The sequence below is a fragment of the Hermetia illucens genome, chromosome 3 (genome assembly GCF_905115235.1).
Source record: "Hermetia illucens chromosome 3, iHerIll2.2.curated.20191125, whole genome shotgun sequence".
Lineage (NCBI taxonomy): Eukaryota > Metazoa > Arthropoda > Insecta > Diptera > Stratiomyidae > Hermetia > Hermetia illucens.
The window spans coordinates 66,806,243-66,834,147 of NC_051851.1; the positions used below are offsets into that span (position 1 = coordinate 66,806,243).

The window sequence follows — 27,905 nt, forward strand, 5'->3', positions numbered from 1 at the left end:
TATACACTGCACGGTTACTCGTGGAGAAACATCGTGAGAAATATCGCTTTGTTTACATTGCATTTGTGGATCTGGAGTGTTTGACCGTGTGCCACACGAACTCATCTGGTATGCTCTACGACAACACCTAGTGCCAGAAAAGCTCGTGCGCTGGGTTAAATTGCTCTACCTCGACCCGAAAAGTTTGGTAGAGGAAAAAAGGGTGTATCAAAACCGCTTCATGTGTCTGTTGGTTCATCAAGAAAGTGCCCTCTCACCACTTCTCTTTGTTCCTGTTATGAACACTTATAGCAAAAATGATCTTGCAACTCCAAAAATGGAATGGTCATCTCATGTAACATGATCTCAGATTAAATCTGAATAAAACTGAATTTTTGATGACCGATCCCCAAGTAACAGGCACAATCACTGTCAGTAGCAGTGACCTGTCCAGAACTGAGCGATTTAAATATCTCGGGTCAATGCTATCAGTCAATCGAGAACTGCGTTATGGAATTGTTTCATGCAATAGCGCAACCTGGATGAAGTAGCGTCCCACAACTGGTGTCCTTTGTGATCCATGTATCAACTTATGTCTGAAATCTGAAATTTACCGCAATGTCGTCCGCCCTGTCGCCCTCTATGCTTCTGAGTGTTGGCCGATTATAAAAGACAATGAACGGCATCTTGTATTAATGGAGACGAAGATGTTACGTTAGACAAGTGGCGTCGTACGCTTTGGTCATATTGAAAATAAGGATATCTGCGATCGATATGGGGTTGCGTCGATCGAGAGAGGCGTTTTCAATGGTATGGTCACGTAATTCGCGCTAACGAGAATTCACTTGCCAAGATTGGTCTGAACATCGAAGTGAATGGGGAGTGACCAAAAGGGGATTTGAAAACCGCGCGATTGCATGCGAATCAGACTTTTGGCAGAACGAAATCGCGCAACCGATCACAACTAGCCGACCTCGCTTGTGAACCGGACAAAGGTTAAAGAAGAAGAAGTAAGCATATGCGACGATTCTGCAGGACTTGTAGAGCAGCGTACCTTTTGAATCCGCAGGCGATTTTCGTATAGCCTGCTGTAGTGCTATTTGCCCAAAACGATTTGTGAGGCTACTATTGACTTTGACCTGCGGTGTTGAGTGGTACATTACCTTTCTGGGTCGGTCAATTCGCTTGCCTGAAGTCAACGAATATTTGGCGGATGTCGATGTTGATTTCCCAGCATTTTTCTGACATCCGTTTGACAGTAAATAGCCAGCCAATTTTTCCAGTCTGGAAACCTCCTCAGTATTGTCCAATCATCTTGCGGCGTTTAGTCTAATTCTTCTCGCTAGTGTTTCTGTGCAGATTTTGCAGTACGTACAAAGTAGTAAGATGCCTCTGTAATTGTCACATGGCAACTTTTCACCTTTGTAGGAGATAGGGCATGCCACACTTCCTGACCTCTTGCAGAATTTGTTCTTGGTGCCAGATTTGGTGAGTTCAGCGGGGATGTCATCTATGCCAAGCGCTTTGTTCATTTTTTGACATTTGACTATCTCTATTTGTAGCAATGTTAGCAGTTCAAAGTTCCCATTATGTTCTACCATAACTTTTGTAAGCTCTGGTGATTGTGGCGTATCTGGGGTTCACTTTCGTCTTCAATGCTTGCCCCGTCTTTGTTTTTACAAAGGGTAGTTTTGTAGCTTTGTCTTGTGTTGTTGTTCGCAATGCTGCCGTCAATTTTTTATAATACCTCGTTAAAATGTGTTTGTTTCTCTTGTCTTAATATTTTATTGTGGCTGGTGTTTTTTATGAAACACTTCTTGGTATCCACCGTCAAACCAATCATTTTTCCGGCGCTGGGATTCACTTCTTTTGCTATTGCTTTGATAGTCCGTTTTAGGTCACCCCAGCTGTGTGCTTCCCCAAGAGATACTGGAGAATAGGAACTCTTCTAGTTCTGTCTTGTACTCTCGCGTTATTAAATTATTTTTTTTTAATTTTCCCACTTCACTTTCTCTGATAGTTTCCTGCTTTTTACCAGATGCGACCTCATGTCGGTTATCGCGTAACCACTTTAATTCCTTTTCTGGGCTGCTAGAACCTAGGAGCTTTTGAAGTAGGTCTTACATTGTTCATAGTTTGCATGGTCGTTTTCGTGGTATCAATTTTGTCTGTGGGAGTTCGCGCTGTTTCTGTGCATGACGCTTGGATGGTGGGTTGGGGGACCAGTTCAATTGCATTAGCACCTTTAACAAGGCTATTTACATAGCATGGCGGAGTTATAAATTCAGATAACAATTGCGAAATCTTTATTTGATCGCGATATGGTAAATTTGATTAGATGTTCGTTACCGGTCAGTCGAAATCCAGCTGACCTTGTGGCACGCTCTGGGCTTGAAAATTGTGTCTCCGATGACGAGGCGAAATTACAGAAATCTGCAAACATTTCATTGTTGTTGTTATGGTCACCGAGACGATGTCTCAGTTGACCAAGCAAGGTGCTGTTAGATCAACAGTTATGAGTACTAAATCAACTTTCTTCTGACGTGAGTGGAATTAGGAATTTCCATTGGTGGGTAGCATTGTATAGTTGTGATACTCTTTAGCCTGTCTCGAGATCTTGTCAAATTGGTCAGAAAATCCTGACTTGCTAAATATCGACAAGCTACAGGGAACAGAATCATCGATGACTGGACAATAATCATTTGTCCTCAGAAATGTTGATTAATTTTTTCTTTAAATATGCATATCTTCTCTTCTTCAGTGCTGGAATTCGGATTCCAAGTTTGAATCTGTTCGATTTTTATCACTTACTAAACACTCGTTTTAGATTTTGTTAAATAGTCTTGAAAAATGCTTCGATTTTGAACGTATATTCTTTACCTGTCTCCTGCGACATCATGACCCTAATCCGACTCCCTTCATTCTCCTCTGTGCCAAGGTTTCGCCAAATTTGAATTTAAATCTAAATTCTTTCACCGGACTAAAAGGTATTCTACGTAAATCTATCAAAATAAATGTTGACTTGTTTAAAGATAGAACAAGTCGAAAATCGGAAGCTCGGAGCCTCAGTTATGGAAGGTTATGTTATTTTTTTGAGTAAAAATATTAATATAGCTCGTAGTGTTATATATATACATCGAATATAGCCGATATTCAATTCGATGTGGTGCTGACATTTTATCTCGTGGAGAGTAGTAATTTGACAGGAGGAGCAACTGTAATTAAATAATAGTAGGATTTCGACCAAACTTTCTAGTATGGTGCTCCCTAGTAAGATCTAGCTTATTGCATCTTATTTATGGATCTAGAATGAACTCAAGGGGAGTATAATAATGTACTATTGCTAACTTTATTTGAGCGGATATCGTAAAGGAGAGTATTTTGATGCCTAGATACCATGTGCATGGTTCACCATAATTTTTTTGATATTTTTAGGTTGGGTAGTTTTTGAGAACGGGTCCTTGAAAGAACTGCCCCCTTTTAGGCCCCCGCACTCCTCCCCTTTGCATTTAATGTCAAAATCAATATGGGTGTTCTATGGCAGACAGATCTGTCTATCTGAAAGACAAAGTACCGATTTTAGTAAGATTTCGTTGAAAACAGAGATATCTCAGACACACATCTGTTTAATTGAATATTCAGTTGGGCATCTAACGACCGCCTTACGTAAAAAGTGGAAGCTGGTTCTCATATCTAACGTGAGAGCATATCATACACAAAATATATCTGTACGTAAATCTGAGACCTACTTAACGCTCCAGAAAGTGGAAAATCGTATAAATTCACGTTTCTGGCATGGGTTGCCCTGTTTGTCCATTTGACAAATTGACATTCGCTACTAGCCTTCTATTTCTTTGTAAAAATAGTTTCTTGGCAACTGCAGTCGTTATTTTCGAGCAGTTTCCAAGCGAATCCTGTTCACTCATCCGCACGATAGCTCAGTTCTTTGCGACCGTTGCGCTGAGAGAAATTATGTTAGGATACTTTTTTGATAATATGCCAAGTTTTCAGGACGCTCGTTATTCGACTGGGAAAACATCCATTTTGTCTAGCTGTGAAGTAGATGAAAAACGCAATTATTGTTAGATTGATATTTTGACTTTCTTGAAAATCTGCACCTATGCTGAGTATTTTACTGTAATTTCTATTTGGATGTATCGCTTTGTATTCCATCTCAATTTTTCCTTATTGTTTTTTAACCATAACAAATTTTTTGGTACGATAACTTCGTGTACATATAAATAATGAATCTGAACCTATTTGCACTAACTTTACGTAAATATGGTAGTGGTTTTGCAAAGTTGGCAAAGTCTCTCCTTACAATTATCTATAAAGCTCAACACTACACCTCGTAACGGGTCTTCAAAGTTTAATTAACCATATTATTCAACTTTTGGCCATATTGGGCGCCAAGTCTTAGCAAAACTCACACGTTCTAAGACGTAATAGTCTAGTGCTGAAATTAATTAAAAGACAGAAATGGGTATCCACTGCCATTGGAGGTTGTATTTTCCAACAATTTCTGGGAAAAGCTCGCAAATGAACAGTAAAGTATTCAATTTCAAGAATATCATTAAGCAAATATTAACATTCTCCGCAAAATACTATGAAATCACTTCACAATTGAATGCCCCCTGCTGGCTGCGCAAACTTCTTTGCAGGGTTCGGAACGCCTAAGGACGCAAAACTCCAAGAGAAGGAATCCGAAGAATTTTAATTCCTTCCTAGCTCCAAAGTGACATGGCAACATGGACGTTCGTTTCTCTTTTCATTATCATTCCCTTTCTTTCCCAGTGTCTTCTGGAGGAATTCTTCTGGGATGATAGAATAATATCTATGTATTATACATACTTATGTACATACATACCTCGTACATCGTTGGGAAGTGGCCCATTTTGAAATTGCTTTCGTAACGACAATGGCGAAAGGAGGTAGCGCGTTGCTATTTATCCTGTAAGAAAGATGAAAAATGCACAATTGCAGTGCTTATGGACGGTGTTGCTAGGAACCTGGACAGCTTTCGAGAAAGGATTTGGGTGATGCTGACTTTTACTTTGCATTTAAAGAGACACGAAGGAAAAATATCAACCGTTGTGCACACAGTATTCAGCTGTGATAGTATTGTATCCTTCAAAGAAGCTCTCTTGAAGTCGCTGTGATATTTGTCTGCACATTACACCTGCACATGTATCTTCTTAAAGACTTAAGTTTTTGTCCTCAGACTGAATGCGAACTTCAATAGCAGCGACGTGACGGTAGACCAGTTATAGGTCCTTTAACCGATTACCTTCCATGAAAACTGTGCCATTGAGAAAGTTGAATTGAATATTTTTGCTTTTCAGATTTAAATTGAAAGATGTTGCCATCCAACTAGCATATCGTTAAATGTGCTTAGGTATTCTGTGGACTTTTTCTTGCTCAGATGTAACCATAGGTAGTGCCATTTCTTACCGTTTGCTTGCGGATGCACTTTGAATTTTCATACAAAAGATGCAATTGGATTTCCATTAGCACCACGAGTTGCAAATTTAATTTAAGTTTCATTTCTAGACGAGATTTTCTCAATAAAGAAACTGTAACTGTGGCGGGTATTTTACGAGTCGTTCTAATGTTCTTTTGAAATGTCTCTCAAGTTCTTCTCAAGTAGAGTGGTTGCGAGTAGGTACGGCAGATTGTGATCCAATTTTCTGTAGCCTCCATTATTCAATCGAGAATGCACTTCGATTTAATCCCCTCATTCGAAGGATACTCTGATTTCACGAGGAAAACGGGACAGTTCAATAGCAGAGGCGCCAGATCCAAGTCTAATCACATATGTTTCTAGGGCAGTTATTTAATAACGTTATTGCTCTATTGTAATTGAAAAGGGAAATGAGTTATCCTGAAAATAAAGTATCTGACTGAAATAATAGAAAAACTATTTATTCCATTCGATTTGAAAGCTTAAAGCTTGGAAGTTTTGATTGTAATTATAAATTTGACTGCGGAAAAAAAGCAATGCATTTATGATTTATGGTACAAAAATGATAATGATGAATAAACCGGTGACTTTTCCTTGTTTAGGTGAAACATGCTTTCTCGAAGCACCGTTGGGTATTTTCTATTTTTGTACATTTTCTGATGTGTTTTCGAAAGTTATGGGTTGATCAACTATATTATATAAGGAAATAGTGATTTTGTAGCCAATGGACTACATCTTGAATGTGAAGTATCTACAGCAGGTTTCCTCGGCATTTGAGCCGCAATTGAACTCATTATAGGGGAGTTCGAGCAATCAAAGAGATAGATAATGACGTACCATTCTGATGCCAAGCTTCTAGAATAGTGGCTGCTTTGGGAAGGACAAGTGGAGCAGAATCCAGTATGCTCAAATCCTCAGGCACAGCCGGTAGTGTTTACGAAGGATAGCACTTATTCCAACCTAGAATGAAAGATCTCTTTGATATCCTCAAAGAATAATTTGTGCTAGCATCCGCAGCTTGGCTCTAGCTAGACCTGGACAATCGTAAAAGAATTGCCTGTGCGTTTCTCACTTCTCCCCGCAACTTCGATAATGCCAATCGTAGGGTACATCGAGTTCGGCGGTATGGTGCTCTATAGGCCAGTACCCCGGCTAAACAGCCTTAATCCTGTACGCATCCTCACGTGTCTAGTCCAAAAGTTGGGAGCCGGTCAAGCAGTGCGAGTAGGTACCACTATTCATAGTTGCTAGCGGGACGCCGACTGTGATAGTCGATGGACTGTAAAGAGTGGAGTCCTGCGTCGCTCCGCTTTTTCCGCTCTATGATCGAGAACCCAAGGTAGCGTGACTTTAAGCGTGCCGTCCAGACTGTTCTTCGTGCTTGTATTGCCACTGAGTACAAAGTCTTAACGGCTGCTTAGGGCTCGGGTTATGCCCTAGTCTGCCGAGTCTGCAGCTAACAGGAATCGATCAGTGTCCGGATAGCTCAGTGGTTAGAGCACTAGGCTGTCCTACGGAAGGTGGCGGTTCAAAGCTTACTGGTGGCAGTGGAATTTGCATTGTGATTTGACGTCGGATACCAGTCGACTCAGCTCCCTCCTTGATGGTATTCACACTCAAGTTTTTGAATGCTGCCATTATATCCAGTTAATGCATATTGCTTTCTGTGTAGCCGCTATTCAACCGTATTAGTTACCTCACGGAGAGAAAGGTGTGATGAGATTTGGACAGGCGGCCTCTTCACAATCGACCTAAACTCCACGTCCAGAAAACGATTGTTCATACTTTCGTATGTTTGCCTGGAGTCCACGAATATTTTATGTGCATGGACGTTATACTAACAAAATTCTCAGTAACGTTGTTGGAAGTCTTTTATTATTTTTTTACCAACTTTACTTTTAATTGAAGCGTAAAATTTCATTGGTTGATTTGAAAAGGGAATTGTTGTAGATAATTTTTTTTGCGAACTACATATAGAAGTAGCGGCTTATTCTCGCGTTCCTGACATTTTTCCTTTTTTTATCATATAGTTTGCGATTAAGAGTCAAATACTAAGACATTAGTCTTCTATCATACTTCTCCACTTGTTCGAAGTCTGCTCTAAAATGCCTGCTCTGAACAGGGAGGGAACGTTCTAACATAAGTTCCGAATCGGCATTCCTCTTTCCGATGCTGTGGTCGTCGTTGTAAACGCAGTTCGTTTCGACGCTCACTTTCCGGTTCCGTGACATTTTGATTTCTGTGATCACGCTGTCAGTTGGTGTAATTTTGATTGACGGCATGGAGTACCCGTCGTCTCGCCAGTTATTGTCGGCAATCGCCACCACAGATAAATGTTATATCAGTGGATATTGTTTAGGTGTGTAAAACAAAACCTGTCCGTCTGTGTTTTTTAAGGAACAGGTGGAAATCTCAAAAAACCTGGACGTGGAGATGCTATCGTGGGGGATGTGTACATACTAAAACCACCCTCGGTATAAGATCACAGGGCGGAATCAGTTCACTCTATCTTGGTTTCCTTTGCCTTTCGTAGTTTGTTCTGGATAAATGCGATCATAGCGTTGATTTTCTGGTATGAGCACCTGTCCTGTCCTTCCAGAAATCTTTAACAGTGAAAGGATATGTGCTCTGAATTTTTTGGTACTCCATCGCAGACTAGACAACCGGATGAAGTATCCAGTTTAAAACTGTGTAGGTATGTGCGATACCCTCCGTATCCCGGGAAAAACGGGGGAAGATTACAATTATCTCACCGTGTCGTCTCTCCATCCACCTCTTGTTGAAAGGGATGCGCTTGTGCGCCTAGCGACCATTGCGCGAGTATTTCCAACGCTCTTTTCATTTATTTACAAATCTTTTTCTTTCGGCGTTCTTTTGGTGGACTTGAAGTTATATTTGTTCGTCATCTAATCTATCAGGATATCAATCGGCATCAGTCCCGAGATGACGAACGCAGCATCATCTGAGACAGTCCTGAAAGCAGAGCACACCCTTAGGGCTGTTCTTCTCGAGGTTGCACTTAGATGGTTAGCGCTAAATATGAACTGCAATGCCTTCCCCAAACGAGCTGGGTAGAACAAATCGAGCTCACCGCCCTAGCTATAAGCAACCTAGAATCATATCCTATGTTCAGCACCATCCTTGCCAGGGTGTTACTTGCAATAAATGCTTTGCCTCCAGGATACTACATGTGTTGCTTATAACTAAGCTTCGCGTCTATGATCTCTCCCAGGTATTTGATGGAAGCCTTTAAAGTGAAAATATGATTTCCAATTTGAATGCGGGTATAATTTCTTTCACGCGCTTGGTGATGAGTACCGCTTCTGTTTTTTTCTCTGCTAACGTCAGACTGGACTACTCTAGCCAACACTCCTCCAGATGCTTTACGACACCAACCAGCGCTACATCTTCGGCGTAACCCACGACCGTGGCTTCCTCCGGAACTGAAAGGTTAAGAAAATCGTTATACATGATATTCCATAGCAGGGACCCCCACGAAGACAACGCATTTTTTCAGTCCGTCATCGATGTCATACCAGACCCTCCGTTCCTATAAATAATAATAATCTTCCCTAGAGAGTGTTAAGTTCCAATTGGCCGAATTTATTGCATTCCTCGCGCTCAGGATCACTTCCACGTAAAATTGGCTGTAAACACCCTTCTCGTGAATTGTATTTTCAGCCAAACTAGTAACCAATATGAGGGCATCAATGGTTGACCTGGCTTTATGGAAGCCATACTGTCGATCTAGAAGGCCTCCTTGGTTCTCAACAACTGGGAATAATCCATTGTAAATTGCTCGCTGTAGCATTTCCACCATAGTGTTTAACAGACATATAGGTCTGCAGGAGGACGGCTCACCTGGAGGTTTACCAGCCTTAGGCAGTAGTATCAACTTCTGCCCCTTCCATGGTGCAGGATATATTCTCACGGACAAGCACGTTTCGAACAACTCAGCGACCATACCCGATCTGGATTTGGCAGCAAGCTTAAAGGCCCCATTCGGTATGCCATCAAGATCCGGGACTTTGCTGTCTCCCTATTCTACCGCAGATCTCCAGCAGGTTATCTGTGGTGGCTGACGGAATTGCTATGCCATTCTATTTCCTCAGAAACGATTACTCCTGTTGATACGAAATTCTGTGGAAAGGCGAGAACTGTGAACACCTTCTTGTGCAATGAGTAACGTCGTTCTATGCTGCGTTTTGAGGGGGGAGACGTTCCTCTTCCATGCAATGAATGAAAATTGCTTTTTTTACTGTATATAGTCGTGTGGGGTATCAAATGAAAGGTCTCGATTAGCACATTTCGAAGCATCTGTTTTGATATTTTTTGCAAAATGAGGGAGGAGTATTCCCAGGACCCTTTCTCAGAAATTATTCAACCGAAAAATCTGAAAAAAATTATGGTGGTCCACGCACTTGGTATCTAGACCTCAAAATATTCTACGTTACCATATCTATTCAAATAAAGTTAATAATAGTATATTACTATATATAAATATATATTACTATACTATATATTTTTATATTGTTATTTAAATATATATTAGGGGAGACTGGTGCAAATTGTCGAAATCAATAATCTGCATTATCTCTCGATCGATCACAGTTACTGACGTGAAATTTTTACTGTAGGGCGCTTTTGATTGACAAAAGTTGTAAATCGTTCCCTTGAAAATTGAGGTGTACATAACCCAAAGTGTTTTTTGACAGCGGTGCGACGCATTTTTTCGCTGCCGATTATTTCACCTGTAGACGACCTTTGCAACGGATTTCATTAAAAGTAAGTTTCTAAGTTACTTTGAGGATGGTAAACAGAAATATAACGGAATTTTCTATGTCGTTGTTGGGCTTTATTTTATTATAAAGTTTTCTTCGTGGATTCTACTTCCTTAGAGTGAGCCCTGGGGAGTGTAATTTTAGGGTGAAATGGTTTTTTTCATATTCAGAGGGGGGGATGGTCGGTGATCAAACCTCCAAAAGATTTCGACCCTGTTCATATGACTGTGAGGAGGTATTGTCGGAGAGTTATATCCCCGGAAGAAGATACAAATTCCACTACACACACTCCTTCCATTAGTACACCAGTCACGTTGAAGTCGGTTGGGCGTATAACGATATTTTCTATGAAACAGGAGCTGGCTTCAATGGCATACTTGCTTAAATCTTCCGGTCTTAGCTTTGGACTTGCTTCGAGAGATGTGAGACGGTTGTCTTCTCAATATGCCAAGTTATTAAAATATTGTATGAAGGCTACCACTTTGAACCTGATAAAATTTGGAATGTTGACGAGACCGGTGTTACGACGGTCCAAAACCCTAACCGAGTCATAAGTCGTAAAGGGCAAAAGCAGATTGCACGTATCACATCGAGTGAGGGTGGCACCCTGGTGACGATGACACTGGCAGTAAGTGCAAAGGGAAATACTGCACCATCATTTTTCATTTTTCGACGGGTCCAATTCAAGCCTTATTTTTTGAACGGTCGTCCGCACGGCTGCACAGGACCTACAAATCCTTCCAGTAAATTCAAATATTTAAGTCTAACATTTGCTACGGAGTTATTATTGTTCCTAGAAGTTACAATTACTTGCATTATTTTAGGATGGATGAATGCGGAACACTTTTTGGAATTTTTGAAGCATTTTTAAAGACATTGCGGATCAACCAAAGACAACTCAGTTCTTCTCACACTCGACAACCGTGAATCATACGCTTCCATTGACAATTTGAAATTTTGCATTGGGAATGGCATTGTTGTTGTGTGGCAGCCATCGGCTCTAACCGCTCGATCGAACAGTTTTCGGTTCATTCAAGAAGGTTATCAACTATTTTGTTGATGGGTGGATTAATGTCAATCCCGGACGATCTATGGACATTCCTAGAGTTGCTTTTTCAGCTATGATGCTGGAATGACGGGCAGCAACATTATTTCCGAGCATCATACTAAGTAGTCCGTAAGGCTAAATGCGTGAATATTACGAGCTATTTACAGATGGCACAAATGTCCACTCAAATATTTTTACATAAGAAATATGCAAAATTTTTTATACCTGAAGGGTCCAGCTTCCTGTTTCCCGGCTAGTTCATCACGGATGCTGATTGGTTCATCGCATAATTGTTTGAGACAACTTCAATTACTTGCAAATATAATCAGCTCAAGGTTTGTTTTCTTAACATACTTTACTTTGTTATGTTGATATTGGAAAAAACAAAACCTGAAGTGGCCAGCTTCCAGTTAATTTCTGCGTTAAGAGGGCATCCCGTGTGTCGGATTCGCGGAATCGAATTTTTTTTTGGATTCAATTGTATCTAGATGTAATGTGGAATATATGGGCAAAGTGATTTTTTGATATTCGGAGTCATTTGGAAATTATAGTGTTAAACACGTGATAAGTCATATGCTAGATTTAGGTCGATCGCCGTAATAAAGCTCGTATTTATCGGTCCGAATGACTTCGCTAAAAGGACGAGAATTGAAGCCAGGGCCGTACACGTGTTTCTTCAAGAAATCTAAGGTTTATGGACTAGGTATAGCAGATTAATGGTCAGTTAAGGTTTTATGGCTAAAAATCGCATTCTATTTTTTAAATGTTTAACGAGGCACCAAAAATTTAGTTTTTAATATTTTTTAATAATCCTAGTTTGGAGATGGGTGTATAAATTGTTCTGTATTTCAATAACGAACTATGCGATCGGGCTGGAAAAATTACTATGAGCGCTCAAAATATTAATAAATCTAGGGTGAACAATTCGTATTTGCATCTTTCTTCAGTTCTTCACAAAGAAATTTCTGAAAAAAGCCAAAAAAAACGGCCTTCATACGGGATGACCCCCTTAAGGGCTTTCCTTTGAGGTCAAACCTACTTCGATATTTTTATTTTGTATTTCAGCTAGACTGCTCATGTCACATACGATATTTAATCTAGAATCAGTTTCATGCATATTTTTCCTCATTTGTTTTGAACGAATCCCTTGAGATCCGCTTCCTTATTTTTTCACCTCCTATAAACTTGCCACTGAGCTTATTGAAGGCATACATAATAGGCTGGAAGTTAAATTTTGCTTCAGCAACCATTTCTTATGCATACAGAAGTAGCTTCCGTTAATTTGCCTCGCATTTCAAAACGTAAAATGTCGACTCGTCCTTTATCCTGGCACAATACATGCACAGGAAAAATCAATTCAACTTTTAAATGAATTTATTAACACTTTCCATACATATTGCATTCACTAGCAGCGAGCAGAACAGACGTTTTCAGGAAAAATGAGGACATGCATGTGAAACGGAGCACGTTTCGTTTATTTACTCGTATGCGGCCACTTTACATATTTTTATTGAATATTTAATATCAATCCGGTGGCCGAGATTCAAAGAAGTGTGGGTTCTAGGTGCGTACGCATTAACATATGTTTCTGCGTTCAGTGAACTGAGGCCGGACTTTGTGAGGGGACAAATGTATCATGAAATAGAAAAAAATCCAAATTAAATATAGTAACATTTCACATATTTATATCTTGATTGCAATTAAATGGGGAATTTTCTGTTAGTGCTTTTAGCGAAATGAAGATATTAATATAATCAGGCTATGAATGAGAATGAAAAATTCTATGAAAACAAAATTCCGTAGGTACTTTCTGGGAGCAAACAACTTCGGAATAAATACGAGTAAATGAAAGTAATCAAACTGATTAATCACAATTGTCTATTTTTGTTATTCACGTCCTAATACATATCAGTATAACTCCAAATTGCTTTATTGTTTTCGTTTATTTTCGCCTCCAATGAAATGTCGATTAAAACAACGTCGTTCGTGAATAAATAGCATGCGACAGACAAACAAACAAACTAGCAGGTAGACAGTGATGGTCCAAATGGAATCACGAGAGAGCACGTGCCACAAAGGCCTTAACCTACGATGCTTTCTGGACAGGGGCTGCAATTAGATTACAAAACATCTCAATAAAATTTTAATAAGTTTTCTTGTCCATGCTATCTTTGTGGATTTTTATAATTAAGAATATACAGTTAATGAATAAAGTCATGGGCGTAGGCTCGTTGGCTCCAGTTTCTATGTTACCGTTGTTATTTCTTTATAATAAAATAATAATTTCAAAAATTGTGAAAAATGAGTATTTCTTCTTGCAGTAATATTTAAATGCTTTTAGAATTCTGTAATTTTCCAGGAAATTAATATTTTTTTTTAAATATCTCATTCGCACCAGCATAAAGTAGGTTTTGCATAAACTTTTCTGTAGTAGTTGCAGCAGTATCAGCTTGTAGTATACATATTGGTGCGGGCTACTAATATGAATGTCAATTCTGCTTTACTTTTTGTGTGGCAGACATGTCATCTTAAGTTATCGACGTTTTGAAATCATTGTATTCTTCGTCTCGGTAACGCTACAGCGCGTTGCAAGCCTTGGCCCAAATGGATTGGCTCTTGTCTTCTCGGTTTAATGACCAATTCTTTATACTTTCTCTACTCTCTATTTCATCGTTTCTCAACTCTCAGGTGGTCTGGAGTCGATTTTCCCTTTGAATATCCTTTTGGATATTCGGCAGTCGCCCATTCGTTGAATGTGATCAACCCGTTGGATCTTTTAAAATTTTATCATTGTAATTACTTCCTCTCGTTCTTTTGTAATGCAAACACGACGTATGTGCGTATTATATTCAAGTGAAAGCCGCCTTATGTTCAGATCTGAACTAGACCGGAGTGAAATTTTACCCCTTCCAGGAGTCCATGGACGACAAAACTGGAAGAAAGTTTTCTGCCAATTGGTCCGGTCCAGGAAACATCTGCGTTCTAGTTTGTCTGGCTTTTTGTCCATTGACCTTTAATCCGCTATGCATCGTCGGGTTTCATATAAGATATTGATGTCATCCACATCCTTTACTGAAGGAGCAGCGAACCTTTGGTACAGTAAGGAATTTGTTTGATTGCGTGCTTAAGGGCTAAGTTGGAGAGTAGTGGATCTTGCGTATCCGCCTGTTGGAGGCCGTTTCGTGTTAAGTCACCTGTGAAGTTAAGCCATGATGGGCTTTTGTGAGACGGAATAATTTCGCTGAGATGTCAAAAACTCCGTACTTCTCCTTACGATCGATTCTGTCGCATGCACGTTTATACTCCCACAATTTCTTGAGCACTTATTTCACAGTAAGCTATTGCTGAACGTCCACCACTGGATGAGCCCTGGTATTCCCTGATGACTTTCCCACTCTAGTTTGCAGGATTTTGATGAATATTTTGCAGGTTGAACGAAATAGCGAGAACCCTCAGTAATTGTTGTAACCCAGCTTCTCTCCTTTTCTCTGTCTGTCTGTCTGTCCGTCACACGCATTTTTCTCGGAGACGGTTATAGAGATTGACACCAAATTTGCTAGAAAGGTGGGAACGCTCACGCATATAGTGAGTTACATCCTTTTACGACGAATTTAAGGGGGGATTCCCATACATGCAAAAGGGAGGTGTAAATTTTTTTTTCATCAAATATAGTCATGTGGGGTATCAAATTAAAGGTCTCGATTAGTACTTTTCGAAGCCGGTCTCAGTTTTGACATTTGTTGAAAAGGTGGGGAGTACGGGGGTTGAAAATGGTCATTTTTTTAACAAACCTATTCTCAGGAACTACCAAACCGAAAAATCTGAAAAAAATCAGGGAGCTGCCACTGTATGGTTCCTAGGCTGCGAAATACCCTCCATACCGATACCTGCTCAAATAAAGTTAATAATAGTGTATTACTATAATATAATTTTTAGTAATTGCCAGTAAAAGCCCTTTTAAGTTCACCCTAGAATCACAAAGTTTTGCAACAATGTAGGCTACAGTATAGAGCATGATCCTGCCAAATTTGCTGAAAATCGCACTATTACTAACAAAGTTATGCTAGGCCAAAACTTTCGCTCCTCTGCAAATTCAAGACTATGAATGTCAATATCACTTGAAAGTGGCCATTTTCACATACCATATGCATATTTTACGTGCTACATGCTAATGGGACAAATGCACACTCAAATCTCTTTATAAAAAAAATACACAAAACCTTTCATACCTGAAGCGTCTAGCTTACTGTTTCCCGACGTGTTTAAGGTTTTGTTTGTAAAACAAAGCCTTATTAAAATCGGTTCAATGTCTGTCTGTCTGTTTGTCCGGCTATACCGATTGACACGAAATTTGGTAAGAAGGTGGGACCTGTGGACCCGCAGACATGCAGTGCGTGATATCCTCCTACGTTGTGATTTAGGGGGGGGGGGGTCCCCATACATGTAAAAGGGGGGTGTAAAAATTTTCTTCACCAAATATAGTCATGTGGGGTATCAAATGAAAGGCCTCGATTAGCACTTTACGAAGCCGGTCTTAGTTTTGAGATTTGTGGAAAATGCGGGAAGTGGGAGGGGTGCAAAGTGATGATTTTTTTAACAGAGCCATTCTCAGAAACTACCCAACCGAAAAATCTGAAAAAAATCATGAAGCTGCCTCTAGACGGTACCCAAGTCTCAAAATACTTTCCATATCGATATCTGTTCAAATTAAGTTAATAATAGTATATTACCATATTTTTGGGAAAATTGAGTAAAATCCCCCTTAAGTTTATCTCAGAAATATAAAAGTTTGATCAAAATCATACTATTAGTAACAAAGTTACCGTAGCCTTACCGTGTAAATTTACAACCCGAAGTACTAAATCTGATACGCTAAATGCATACTCTTAACGGGCTACGTACAAATGGGGTAGTTCTACACTACAAATAAACTCACACAAGAAGCAAACAAAACTTTTCATACCTGAAGCGCCCAGCTTCCGGTTTCCCGACTTGTTTGTAGATTGGACAGATGATGTTTTTACACCATTCTGCCAGAATTTTCTGCTTCTTCGTTATTTGCTAGAAGAATATATAGATGTTTTTTACGAAATCGTTATTACTTTTTAATAGTTCCGCGGGTATGTGGTTGATAAATTCCCTGTAGGGATTTGGGTCGAATCCAGAATTAGTGTCCTCTGTTTGCGGGGGATTGACAAAGTATGTCGCTCATCTTTCGTTCGCTTTTTCTTTTCTGATGATAGTGCTATTATTTATATGTCTACATCCACTTGTTTTTGGTTAGAGGCCCATATTTATCGTTTTCACTGCTTTACAAGCTTATTTTGTCTTATTAGCTGCAGAATTGTCATTAATGTGTCGTAGTACGTTGTCGGAATGGAGCGGAGGTCCCATATTGATCTCCTCTAGTTCCAGTAAGGCATTGCCACTTATTCAAATAGATTCACTCTTTATCTGTCTGCCCGTCTGCCTGTCTGTCTGTAACATGCATTTTCTCGAGAAACGACAGTACCGATTAACACGAAATTTGGTGAGAAGGTAGGAACTGTAAACCACCACACATGTGGTCAATAATATTGTTACACGTTGAATTTAAGGGGGGTTCCCATATACCGAAAAGATGGGTGCACATTTATTTTTCACCGAGTAAGATCATGTGAGGTATCATATGAAAAATCTCGATTATTACTTTTCAAAGCGAGTATTAGTTTTAACATTGGTTGCAAAGGCAAGGTGTGCGGGAGCCCCAAAAAGTCGATAACTTGAAGGATTCATTTTCAAAAGCTACCCAACCGAAAAATCTGAAAAAATCGTTTTAGTTCATGCATTTGGTATCTAGGCCTCAAAATACTCTCCGTAACAATACTGGCTCAAATGAAGTTAATAATAGTGTATTATTATATTTTGAAAATTCTCTGCGCACCTCCCTTAAGTTTACACTAGATTCGCAAAATTCTGCAGTAAGATAGATTTTAATAGGGAGCATCAAATTTGAAAGCTATTATTAAAAAAGTTATGGTGGGCCAAATTGCCCTTTTCACGCTACAATATCATCGTAATACTCCAATAATTGAGTATTATCTCGCATTTCTATGTGCTTTATATCGTGGTATGGTTATTTTAACACGTCGTCAACTTACGAACTTGTTTTCAAAAACTTCGAACAATTGCAAGAAACTTCAGCAGCGACATCTTATTTGGTAGAAGTAAATCTCTATTGCTTAGAAAATCGGCTAAGTTTTCACTCTCAACTACGATATTTTTCTCCTTCAAGCTATTTATTTTTTTACATGTTTCGAATATTTTAATTTAATAATGAAGGGCGGTACAAAATGGATGGTAAAAAACGTTTGATCCCACAGTTTATGACTTATCAGAACAAAGAGCAGTATAAATGTGTTCACCGCCGCGGTTGGAAACTGAAGAGACCGGCTTATTTCCACGCGGTCCTTACTTTCCCAACCAACGGCATTTTTCCACCGCTAATTCTCCACTCCCTTGGTGCGTTCTAAAATGAGTGAGTGGAGAGTTCCGCGCCATCTACCCGTCCGCATCCGCAACATTCGAAATAAATTTCGAATGCTGCAGATCCTGCCGCGCCACAGTTACATCCTGGAAATCTGGAATTAGAATGAACTTTGGGTTGGGACAGACGTTCCTATCCTAAAGGCCAGTGCTCATTCAGAAACATGCCGGAGAAAGTATAGTTCAGAGCTTTTAAAATTTTACGTACCTGCGATTTACAGATATCCAGTATCCTTCTCGTCTCGAGAAGTCTTTTTTCAGAGGGGTATTTATGTAAACGATTTATAATTATTACAAATACACGGGTGTTGTTCATTCTGAATTTAAGGGAAAATTCCAATAGCAGGCCTTATCTTTGTATATTCATTAACTAGTATCTTTTTAACCTCCGTATGTAGCTTCAATATCAGAGGCAATATTATTATTCAGTGTTTACATTGCCGCAGCCAACTAGCCTCTGGCATTGTTTGGGTCCGGTCTAGATGTATCCATTTTATATTCTTGTTTTGAGGAATATTATATTTATTTCATTTAGCAACCTCAACCACCACACCGTCAAATTCATTCCTCTTGCCAGTCTCTATTTAGCACCGTTTCAGTTTATTGGATTATTATTTAGTTCCCTATCTTATGGAATTGATAGTTTCGATTTTCAATGCATGTGCTACTGCTAACAATTTTCCAGAGCTAGAGGACTTATTTCCAAGGGATTTGAAAAATTCTAAAACTTGTACCGAATTCTATCTATTATATTGCTGGTTAAGAATTACTCAATTTGGAATTGCTGCTTGCTAGCGTTGGTTTTTGGGTGGTGAAGCATGGAATAGAAGATCATTGTGAAGGTCAACGATTTTTAGCGTCTAATTTGATCGGGGAGAAATGCATTGCGTTTTAAGCCAATATTGCGTGGCTCTTCTATTTGTGCTGGAGATGAAGATGAAATCAAAGGTGACAAACGTCTAATTTACTGTTTGGGCGCTGGTTTGTTAAAATGCAAAATACGATACAAACATTTAAAGACATCATTAACACAACTCAGAAGCTTCGATTTATTGCTGCCCCTGACGTGGTTCAATCTGTCACCCCCGAGCTCTGCTTCGCGTTCCTTCCCGAATTCTTTAACGACGTAAACGTTTTTTCATGTGATGCTGCGTCCTTCTACGATGCACTATGCTGCCATGGATTTCATCGTTACGCTTTTCCTTTTCTTCTGCCTGGCCGTTTCCGCGTCATACCGAAACTAATCTTTTCGTTTATTCTATATAGATCTTCTCACAATCTGGACACGTCACTTTATACATATATTCCATTGGATTCGTACTTTCATTTGCAGTCTTCGAGGGATTCCAGCTTGCTTTTTAGTTGGTGCATCCTACTCGATGGCACCATGTACATATTCCACCATTTCATCGTTTTCTTTAGTTTCGAAGAAGCCGCCGAGTGTGTGACCCCCATTTTTGTTTTCCCTTCCAAGTTTTTGACGAGGGATGCCAGTGCCCGTATTTCTTCATTCAGGTGTCAATGATGTACTTCTTCTCCTTCACAATTTTTTAAGCACTGAGGGGTGCGCAGTATAATTTGTGGATCATTTCATGGAAAGGGGCCATTTTATGTGCATGGAAGTGGTTCGAATTTTCCAGAATCGTTCATTGTGCATGCGCAGACGTCCTATAAATATCAGAGAGATTTTTTTCTAATAATTGTCAAATTTAGAAACGTTGTTTTCTACCTTCATTGTAAATCTCAATGTCCGATATACCTTTTTTCGGACCTCTAGCATCTCCTGCAGTTGACCTTTACAATTAATTGTGAAAATGTTATTTACATACCTTATCTAGATTTTAGAGAGCAGGCCTGTGGAGTATAGAACATTCTCAATCGTGTCCACGAATATGCCATTCTAACTGGGAGACACCGAGCATCCCATTACCACCTTTGGTGTCTTTGTTGAACTTTCCTCATAAAGTTAGATAGTTCTCTGCCATGCATATCCCCGCAAATTTTATGAGTATCCCGATTCCTCACTTCCACTTTAAGGATGTGGGATTTTTTCTTAGTACCCTCTTTTCCTGATAAAGACGCGCCACCTTCATTGGGATGCTTGGAATGACACTAGCCGTTCATCGGGTATAGTGAACACCACATTCCTTAGTTTCCTGATGAAGTCCTCTTTATCCCAGATGGTTTCTCTAGCAGGTAGTCTTCTCAATTCCTTAAACTTACGCAACAGTACTTGGCGATATTTTGTATGGGTTGGATGCTTGATGATGCCATTCCTTCAATACTTTTTCCACCCGTTTGATTGAATCCGGAAAAGGGTCTTTCCTCAATTCAAATTATCCTTCCGACCGAAGTTTTTCCAACATTGCCGCTTTGTAGTCCGTTTCTTTTTTGTCCGCTTTCAAATCCCGGTTTTTCTTTCTGTTTCTTTATGATTTTTAAGAGATGATTTTAAAGAGAATTCACTTATCATAAATTACATTGTGATGGTACCATATTGTTGTATTTTTGTTATCCATGGTTGAACTATTTGAAGTTTCCGAACTGAGAAAGTGTTCTTGGGGATTGCCTCCTTGTAAAGTTCATGGTCACATGTCGAAATATCAGTAAGCGTCCAATCGAATATGTTAATTATACATTTTCAATAGTCAATGTTTGATTTTCATTTTCATTTCATTTGTTCATGTTGAACAATATATATTGCAATTCACGTATTTCAAAATGAGTATATACTAGTCCAATACATAATGAATATATACATTTACTTATTATAGAAGTTAAATAAAATTATTTGAAATATTTCATTCTTTTCAGGTGGTGCTCGTTTTTATACTCAGCATTGCATCCCTTATTATTTATTTTATCGACGCATCTAGTGAGGAAGTGGAGAGATGTCAAAAGTGGAGTAATAACATTACTCAGCAAATCGATCTCGCATTCAACATATTTTTTATGGTCTACTTTTTTATACGAGTAAGTAAAAATGACCAAATTTTGATATTATGCAAATTTCCTCTAGGTAACTTTGTATATTATTTTCTCGATTAGCTTTTTTTTACCCTCTTCACAGTGCTTAATATATTGGCTCCCATTTCTTGTTTTATTTTGCCTTCTATCATCATATTTTGTCCAAAATCGTTCTTGCCGCAAATTAATAATAATAATAATCGTTGGCGCAACAATCCATATTGAATCAGGGCCTTGAAGTGTGTTAGAGCACTTCACTCAAGACCGTAACGGTACATTACAGTACATCGTAGGAGGTAATGTGGTCAGTATTGCGTTCGCCCGAGATTATTACCCTGATTTGACTCAGGTGCTCATTCACAGCTGAGTCGACTGGTATCCGACATCGAGTCACGATAATAAATCCCTCTGCCATCAGTGAGATTTAAACGCTTAAGGTCACCAAGTCCGGTAAGTGGTTCATCATTCGAGATAGTTGGCTTTGGAATGACGATGTTCAAATGAAAGTCCGAAGAAACGCCTCTATTATAAGCTTATCGGCAATAAGATGCTGGTCAACTGACAAATTTACAAGAATGCCAATGACAAGGACTGTACTTTGCTTACCGACCGACGAGTCGCGATGGATAGATGGTGAAAATATTTCAGCGGAAGAATTTGGTCATTCCCCACTTCCACAAGCACTGCCGACATTTGAAGCAATTCCACCTGCCAGCGCCACTTAAGCCGGGGAAGCAATAAAACGAATGAAATCGAGGAAAACAATAGGACCTAATAACATCGCATCTGGGCTCTGGACAGCGAAAAGCTGGGTCCAACACTTTAGCCCAGTGAGTGCGAGTTATTGAGAATACCTTGTTATTTTTCAAGAAAGCACCACCGTTTCAATAGGGAAAAAGAGAAGTGGTTCAGCAGAATCTTTAAATTACCGTTCGATCAGGTTGCTTTTCGATACCATGAAGATTTTTGAACGCATTCTTGACAACCGTATTCACGGAATCGTTCAAATAACCTTGAGTCAAGTCGCGTTTGTCACGAACTCCGGATCTATCGACGCAATGCACGTTCCGCGATTGCTCATGGAGAAACAGCGAGTGAAACATCCTTCTTTACATTGCATTGTTGAATCTAGACATGTACTCGTATGTATGGTCTCAATTTCGGTGAGGACAGTTTATACCTGAATAAAACAGAAGTTTTGACGATCGATCGTCATGAAACAGGTACTATTACTGTCACTGGCAGTGACCTGCCCAATACTGAGCGATTTAAATATCTCGGGTCAATGCTATCAGCGAATGGTGAACTGCGTTATGAAATTACTTCACGAATTAGCGGAGCCTGGATGAAGTTTTGTTTTACAACTGGCGTTCTTTGTGATCGACGTATCAACGAACGTCTCAAATCTAAAATTTACCGTAGTTGTCCATTCTGTCGCCTCCTATGTCTTGTTTGTTGCCGTGATGGAAACAAAGATGTTATGTTGGACTAGTGGCGTAAGACGCCTTGATTACATCTGAAATGAGGATATCCGCGATCGAGATATGGGGTTGCGCTGATTGCAGAAAAATTGCGAGAGAAGCGTCTTCGATGGTATGGTCACGTAGTTCGCGCTAACGAGAATTCACTTGCCAAGATTTTGTGTGAACAACGCTGGATGGGAAATTAAAGGCCCCGCGATTGTATCCATATGGATAGCTTGATGAGTTCAGCGGGGATGTCATCTATGCCCGGCACCTAGTGCATTTTTAAGGTTTTGTGTGAAAGAATCATCTGTGTGTGACACCTGATATATTCGGAAACGTCTGAGTCTATTGTCACGAAATTTGATAAGAACATGTGGACTAGGAATCCCTTTTTAAGGTTTTGTGTAAACACAAAACCTTATTAAAATCGGTTTACTGTCTGTCTGTCTGTCTGTCTGTCTGTCTGTCTGTCTGTCTGTCCGTCACACGCATTTTTCTCGGAGATGCGTACAGCGATTGACACCAAATTTAGTAGAAAGGTGGGAACTGTGAACACTCACGCATACAATGAATGGACAGCAACATGCATGCAAAAGGGGGGTGTACATTTTTTTTTCATCAAATATAGTCATGTTGGATATCAAATTAAAGGTCTCGATTAGTACTTTTCAAAGCCGATCTTAGTTTTGACATTCGTTGGAAGGGTGAGGAACGCGGGGGGTTGAAAGTGATCACTTCTTTAAGGGGGCCATTCTCAGAAACTACCAAACCGAAAAATCTGAAAAAAATCAGGAGGTTGCCACTATATGGTGCCTGGACTCCGAAATACCTTCCATACCGATATCTGTTTAAATAAAGTTAATAATAGTATATTACTACAATTTTTGGTAATTGGTTAGAAACCCCCCTTAAGTTCATCCTAGTACCATGAAATTTTGCAGTGATATAGGCTATAATATAGAGCATGTTCTTACCAAGTTTAGTGGAAATCGCACTATTACTAACAAAGTTATAATACCTCAAATTTGTTGCTTCTTTGAAAATTGAAGACTATGAATGTCAATATCACCCGAAAGTGGACACTCTCACATAATATATGGATATATTACGTGCTACGTACTAAGAAATACACAAAACCTTTCGTACCTGAAGCGTCCAGCTTCCGGTTTCCCGACTTGTTCATCTATTACTTTGTGCCACTATTTCCCGTGTATATTGTGTATTATATTTTCACCTTTTGGCATCACTATCATTTAGACAGCAGCAAACCTTAATCAACTGAAGGTTTTGCTGTGATTCATTAAGCCTCATTACCCATAATAAAAATGCCTGGACGCTTTTTGCTTTTTAAGGTTTTGTGTGAAACAAAACCTTATTAGAATCGAGACGGTGTCTGTCTGTCCGTCTGTCCGTCTGTCTGTCTGTCTGTCTGTCTGTCTGTCTGTCTGTCCGTCTGTCCGTCTGTCCGTCTGTCCGTCTGTCTGTCTGTCTGTCTGTCTGTCTGTCACACCCGATTTATTCGGAAACGGCTGGACCGATTGTCACGAAAATTGGTGAGAGTATGTAATCTGGTGATCCCTTTACATGCAGTAAATGGCGCCATCTTGCGTTAAGTTTAAGAGGGGGCTCCCCGTACATGTGAATGGAGGGTGCAAATTTTTTTTTCACAGAATGTAGCCAAGTAGGATATCAAATGAAAGGTCTCAATTAGTACTTCTTAAATCTGGTTCAATATTTGATATTAGATGAAACATAGGGGAGTAAGGGTTGAATATATGACCCACAAAAAGTGTAACAGGTCTCGTTCTCAGAACCTATCCAACCGAAAAATCTGAAAAAATCACAGTAGTGCATCTCTACGAAATCTAGGCCTCAAAATATATCCGGTTCCGATATCTGCACAAATAAAGTTAATAATAGTATATTTCCACATTTTAGAAATTTCCCCGGCACCCCCCCTTATGTTCATCCCAGAAGTACAAAATTTGGCATGAGTGTAATGAAGAATATAATGCACAGTTTGGTCAAGATTGAAGAAAATTCAACTATTATTAACAAAGTTATAGGGGGTGAAACTTTTTTGTGAATTTCGTGCACTCTACAACCCGCATGACGTCATCATCACATATCAATTCGTCAATACCACAACGAAATGAGTTCTTATGAATTGGGTCGCAGAGAATTATTTTGTTTTAGTTTTTTAGTTATTTGTCAACCAGACATGTGTGTATGTAGGTATATAATATATGCGTGCTAATGAACTTTGCGGGTAGTGCCTAATTCAGATAGATATAAGACGTAAATCGGAAATATGGGTACGATAAATTTAGATACGTGCATATATGTGTACAGCAGGTATTAGGCAGTTTGTTTGTTTAGGGTGAGCGTGATATCTATGGCTCTAATATGTACATATGTCTCGTAGTTTGGAAAAATATGAAGGATTATGTTGGATTTGTAGCTATATACGGACAGAAAAATGTGCGTCTCTTACATAAGATGAACACAAAACCTTTATACCCGAAGCGCGAGCTTCCGGTATTCCGACTTGTTTTTATATGGCCAACTAGTGGTTCATTGTATATGATGCGTTTCGAACACTTCAGCATCGTTGACAACCGATGCGGTAAAAAGTTTCTCTTTGAATATGTCCAAAGTTTTAAGTACGGGAATGTTCCTGTTGATTCCCCCTTAATGAATCACGTTGATGTTTTAAGCGAATTTTCCATGGTGGATCTTCTCGATTAATCAAACCAAAAGCACAATGTGAATCTTCTGGCCGCGCACATTGACAAATGAACGTAGTGGCAGCGACATAGCAGCGCACAGTGGATCCTCATCGATTGTTCATCTGACAATGAATTTTTGATATTGCTGAAGATGCGTGCAGTCTGCGGCTGCCTGACTGCAGTGATCCTGTTTCTGAAATTTCCATATATTTCTTTTGGAATTCATTTTTAATTTCAGTGTAGACTACTGCTCAACGGTGCAGAGCAGTGCTTTGGTGGATACTGAACCTGTTGCTAGCATAGTTGCCTGGGAATGTTGAAGCCCCAGCTTTTGCTTTTTGGCTTCCAGCTTTCGCGATCACCCCAAGCCTTTCATGTTCCCTGATGGCATCTGGTAGATATCATCCCAGGAGTCACGGGTGACTTGGTGGCGCTAGTCTGCAACTCGTTGCACTATTTTATCCGCGTAGAGGGAGAAAGCGCTATGAATCTGACCCTTGGTTTTCTTCAGTCCGCTCGTTTGAAGAACCTACTGAAATAGTTATGAAGCTGTAAAGTGGACTTCTGATCGTCATGTCGCCTAAGTGCTGGAGTACCTAAGAATTAACGATTTCCTTGCCATGCTAGTTATAACGAGACCTCGACCCAGCCACCAAGTGATACGACTACCTCCGATTATTGACCATAGTATGGTGATGCTTTTTGTGCCTAACTGCCAATTGGTATAGAAACTTGCTCAGTGAATATTTTGCACAATAACAGTTCTTATACTATTCTGTTCTCACCTATTCTTTGAAAAGCTGTAGTAGCCATTACCCATTCAGAATCATTCACCTATTGCTCTTACAATCGAGCTTACGGCCTGTTATTGTTAATTTTAATTTTTTTAATTGTCTATAATTGTATTTTCGTTATTGGTTAGTTTAAATTTATTGTTAAAAATGAGTTATGTTATAACATTCTCTATTTTCTATTTCAGTTCATAGCAGCATCTGATAAGCTGTGGTTTATGCTAGAAATGTACAGTTTCGTAGATTATTTTACAATACCCCCGTCCTTTGTATCAATATATTTAGATCGGACATGGATCGGTGAGTAATTATATATTACAGATAAGTAATATAATTAAATATTAATGTTATCAATTTCTACGCAGGTCTTCGATTTCTTCGAGCGCTACGTCTTATGACTGTACCCGATATTTTGCAATATTTAAATATATTGAAAACCTCGAGCTCAATTCGCTTGGCTCAATTAGTCTCAATTTTTATATCAGTATGGTTAACAGCAGCAGGCATCATACATTTGGTAATTAAATTAATTTTTTTATTAATATATTATATTTTCCGGCTATAGGTAACTCTGTTCTTAAACATTGAAAACATTTGAAATATTTTATTTCGAAAACGTTATTTTATCATCATCATCATCGACGGCGCAACAACCGGTATCTGGTCTAGGCCTGCCTTAATAAGGAACTCCAGACAGCCCGGTTTTGCACCGAGGTCCACCAATTCGATATCCCTAAAAGCTGTCTGGCGTCCTGATCTACACCATCGCTCCATCTTAGGCAGGGTCTGCCTCGTCTTCTTTTTCTACCATAGATATTGCCCTTATAGAATTTCCGGGCTGGATCATCATCAATACATACGCGTTAAGTGACCCGCCCAACTTAACCTATTGAGCCGGATTTTATCCACAACCTGACAGTCATGGTATCGCTCATAGATTCCCTCGTTATGTATGCTACGGAATCGTCCATCCTCAAAAATTCTTCAGAGGATTCTTCTCTCGAACGCGGCAAATTTATATCTGTGTGAACTACAATTGCGGAGTATTCTTCATCGTATCCTATCATACAATAGAAATGTTAGTCGCAAGGGGAAGTAAGAGTGTTATCTATGTCCATACCCTATACGTTCTAGGTTTCTATTGTCAATGAAATGTTCTTTCACGAGAATAAAATTGATCTGATGTTTCTAAACCAAGACAAACGAAACCTTAATAAGTCTGTCTGTTCGCCTGTTTGTCTGGCTGCCATGTCATGTCACATGCGCTTCTCTCTGAAGCGTTTGTAAGTAATCTCACAAATTTTGTTGCAAAAGAAACGGTGAACCTCCCGGATGACATCGTACTACGTTGAGTTTAAGGAAAATCTCCATACCTGCTAAGAGGCGGTGTAATATTCTATATTAATTTGGGGTGTCAATGGTATGACCTCAATTATTGCTTGGCCGAACAAGCTTTGATGATTTGTTGCTTAATGTATACAAATTACGAGAGGAACAGGTTTATTTTCTGATTCGATTATCGGTTTCAAGGTACCTTTGGATAGGTAATAAGGAGGGAAGAGTACTACATAGGGAAGAGAAGCCGCTGACTCCCATTGAAGCAACATGAGGTAAGCGAGGATACCAAATACGATAAATTAAGGAAATTACGAATGAAATTCGTCAAATGTGCGTTTCTTCTTGTATGTTGCCTTATCTAGGGTTCAGTGGTCTTTTTTGGAAAACATAGGAAAATGAAAGGGACAACGACGCGATAACCCTTTGGCTGTACTTCGAACAAGCTTACGAGCTGCAATTATGGTAGACCCCTTCCGGTCGAGCCGACATGTTCATGTTCATTAACTAGATTCAACATCCAGCATTGATTGATCTCGTGAAGCTTTGATCATTCAGCGGGTTGCTATTTTCGATTGGAAAAGGCTAGCGTAGTAACAATTGACCTAGAAAAAATAAAACTAAATAAATAACATATTTCCACGGTTGCCTGTCATGCGTTTATTACGCAGAGGTCTGAGTTTTCGCTTTATCAGACATTTGAACCTTAATTTTCGGAAACAAAGTACAAGAAGAAATGAAGAGTTTTATAGACTTATTTTAATGGGACTAGCAGTAGTCTCTTACCGTTTTAGAAAAAAAGTTTGTAAATCGATAAAGGCGG

The 27,905-nt window shown here is 39.4% G+C and overlaps 1 protein-coding gene across 50 annotated transcripts in view; it reads left to right on the forward strand.

The window, feature by feature from the left end:
• Nucleotides 1-27,905, forward strand: part of LOC119652349 (calcium-activated potassium channel slowpoke) — a 260,042-nt gene that overhangs the window by 96,362 nt on the left and 135,775 nt on the right. For all 50 annotated transcript variants that reach the window (XM_038056381.1, XM_038056389.1, XM_038056427.1 and 47 more), the window contains 3 exons: nucleotides 20,609-20,767; nucleotides 25,936-26,047; nucleotides 26,113-26,264. In XM_038056381.1, the coding sequence (XP_037912309.1) occupies nucleotides 20,609-20,767; nucleotides 25,936-26,047; nucleotides 26,113-26,264 (423 nt within the window). The remainder of the gene's footprint in view (nucleotides 1-20,608; nucleotides 20,768-25,935; nucleotides 26,048-26,112; nucleotides 26,265-27,905) is intronic.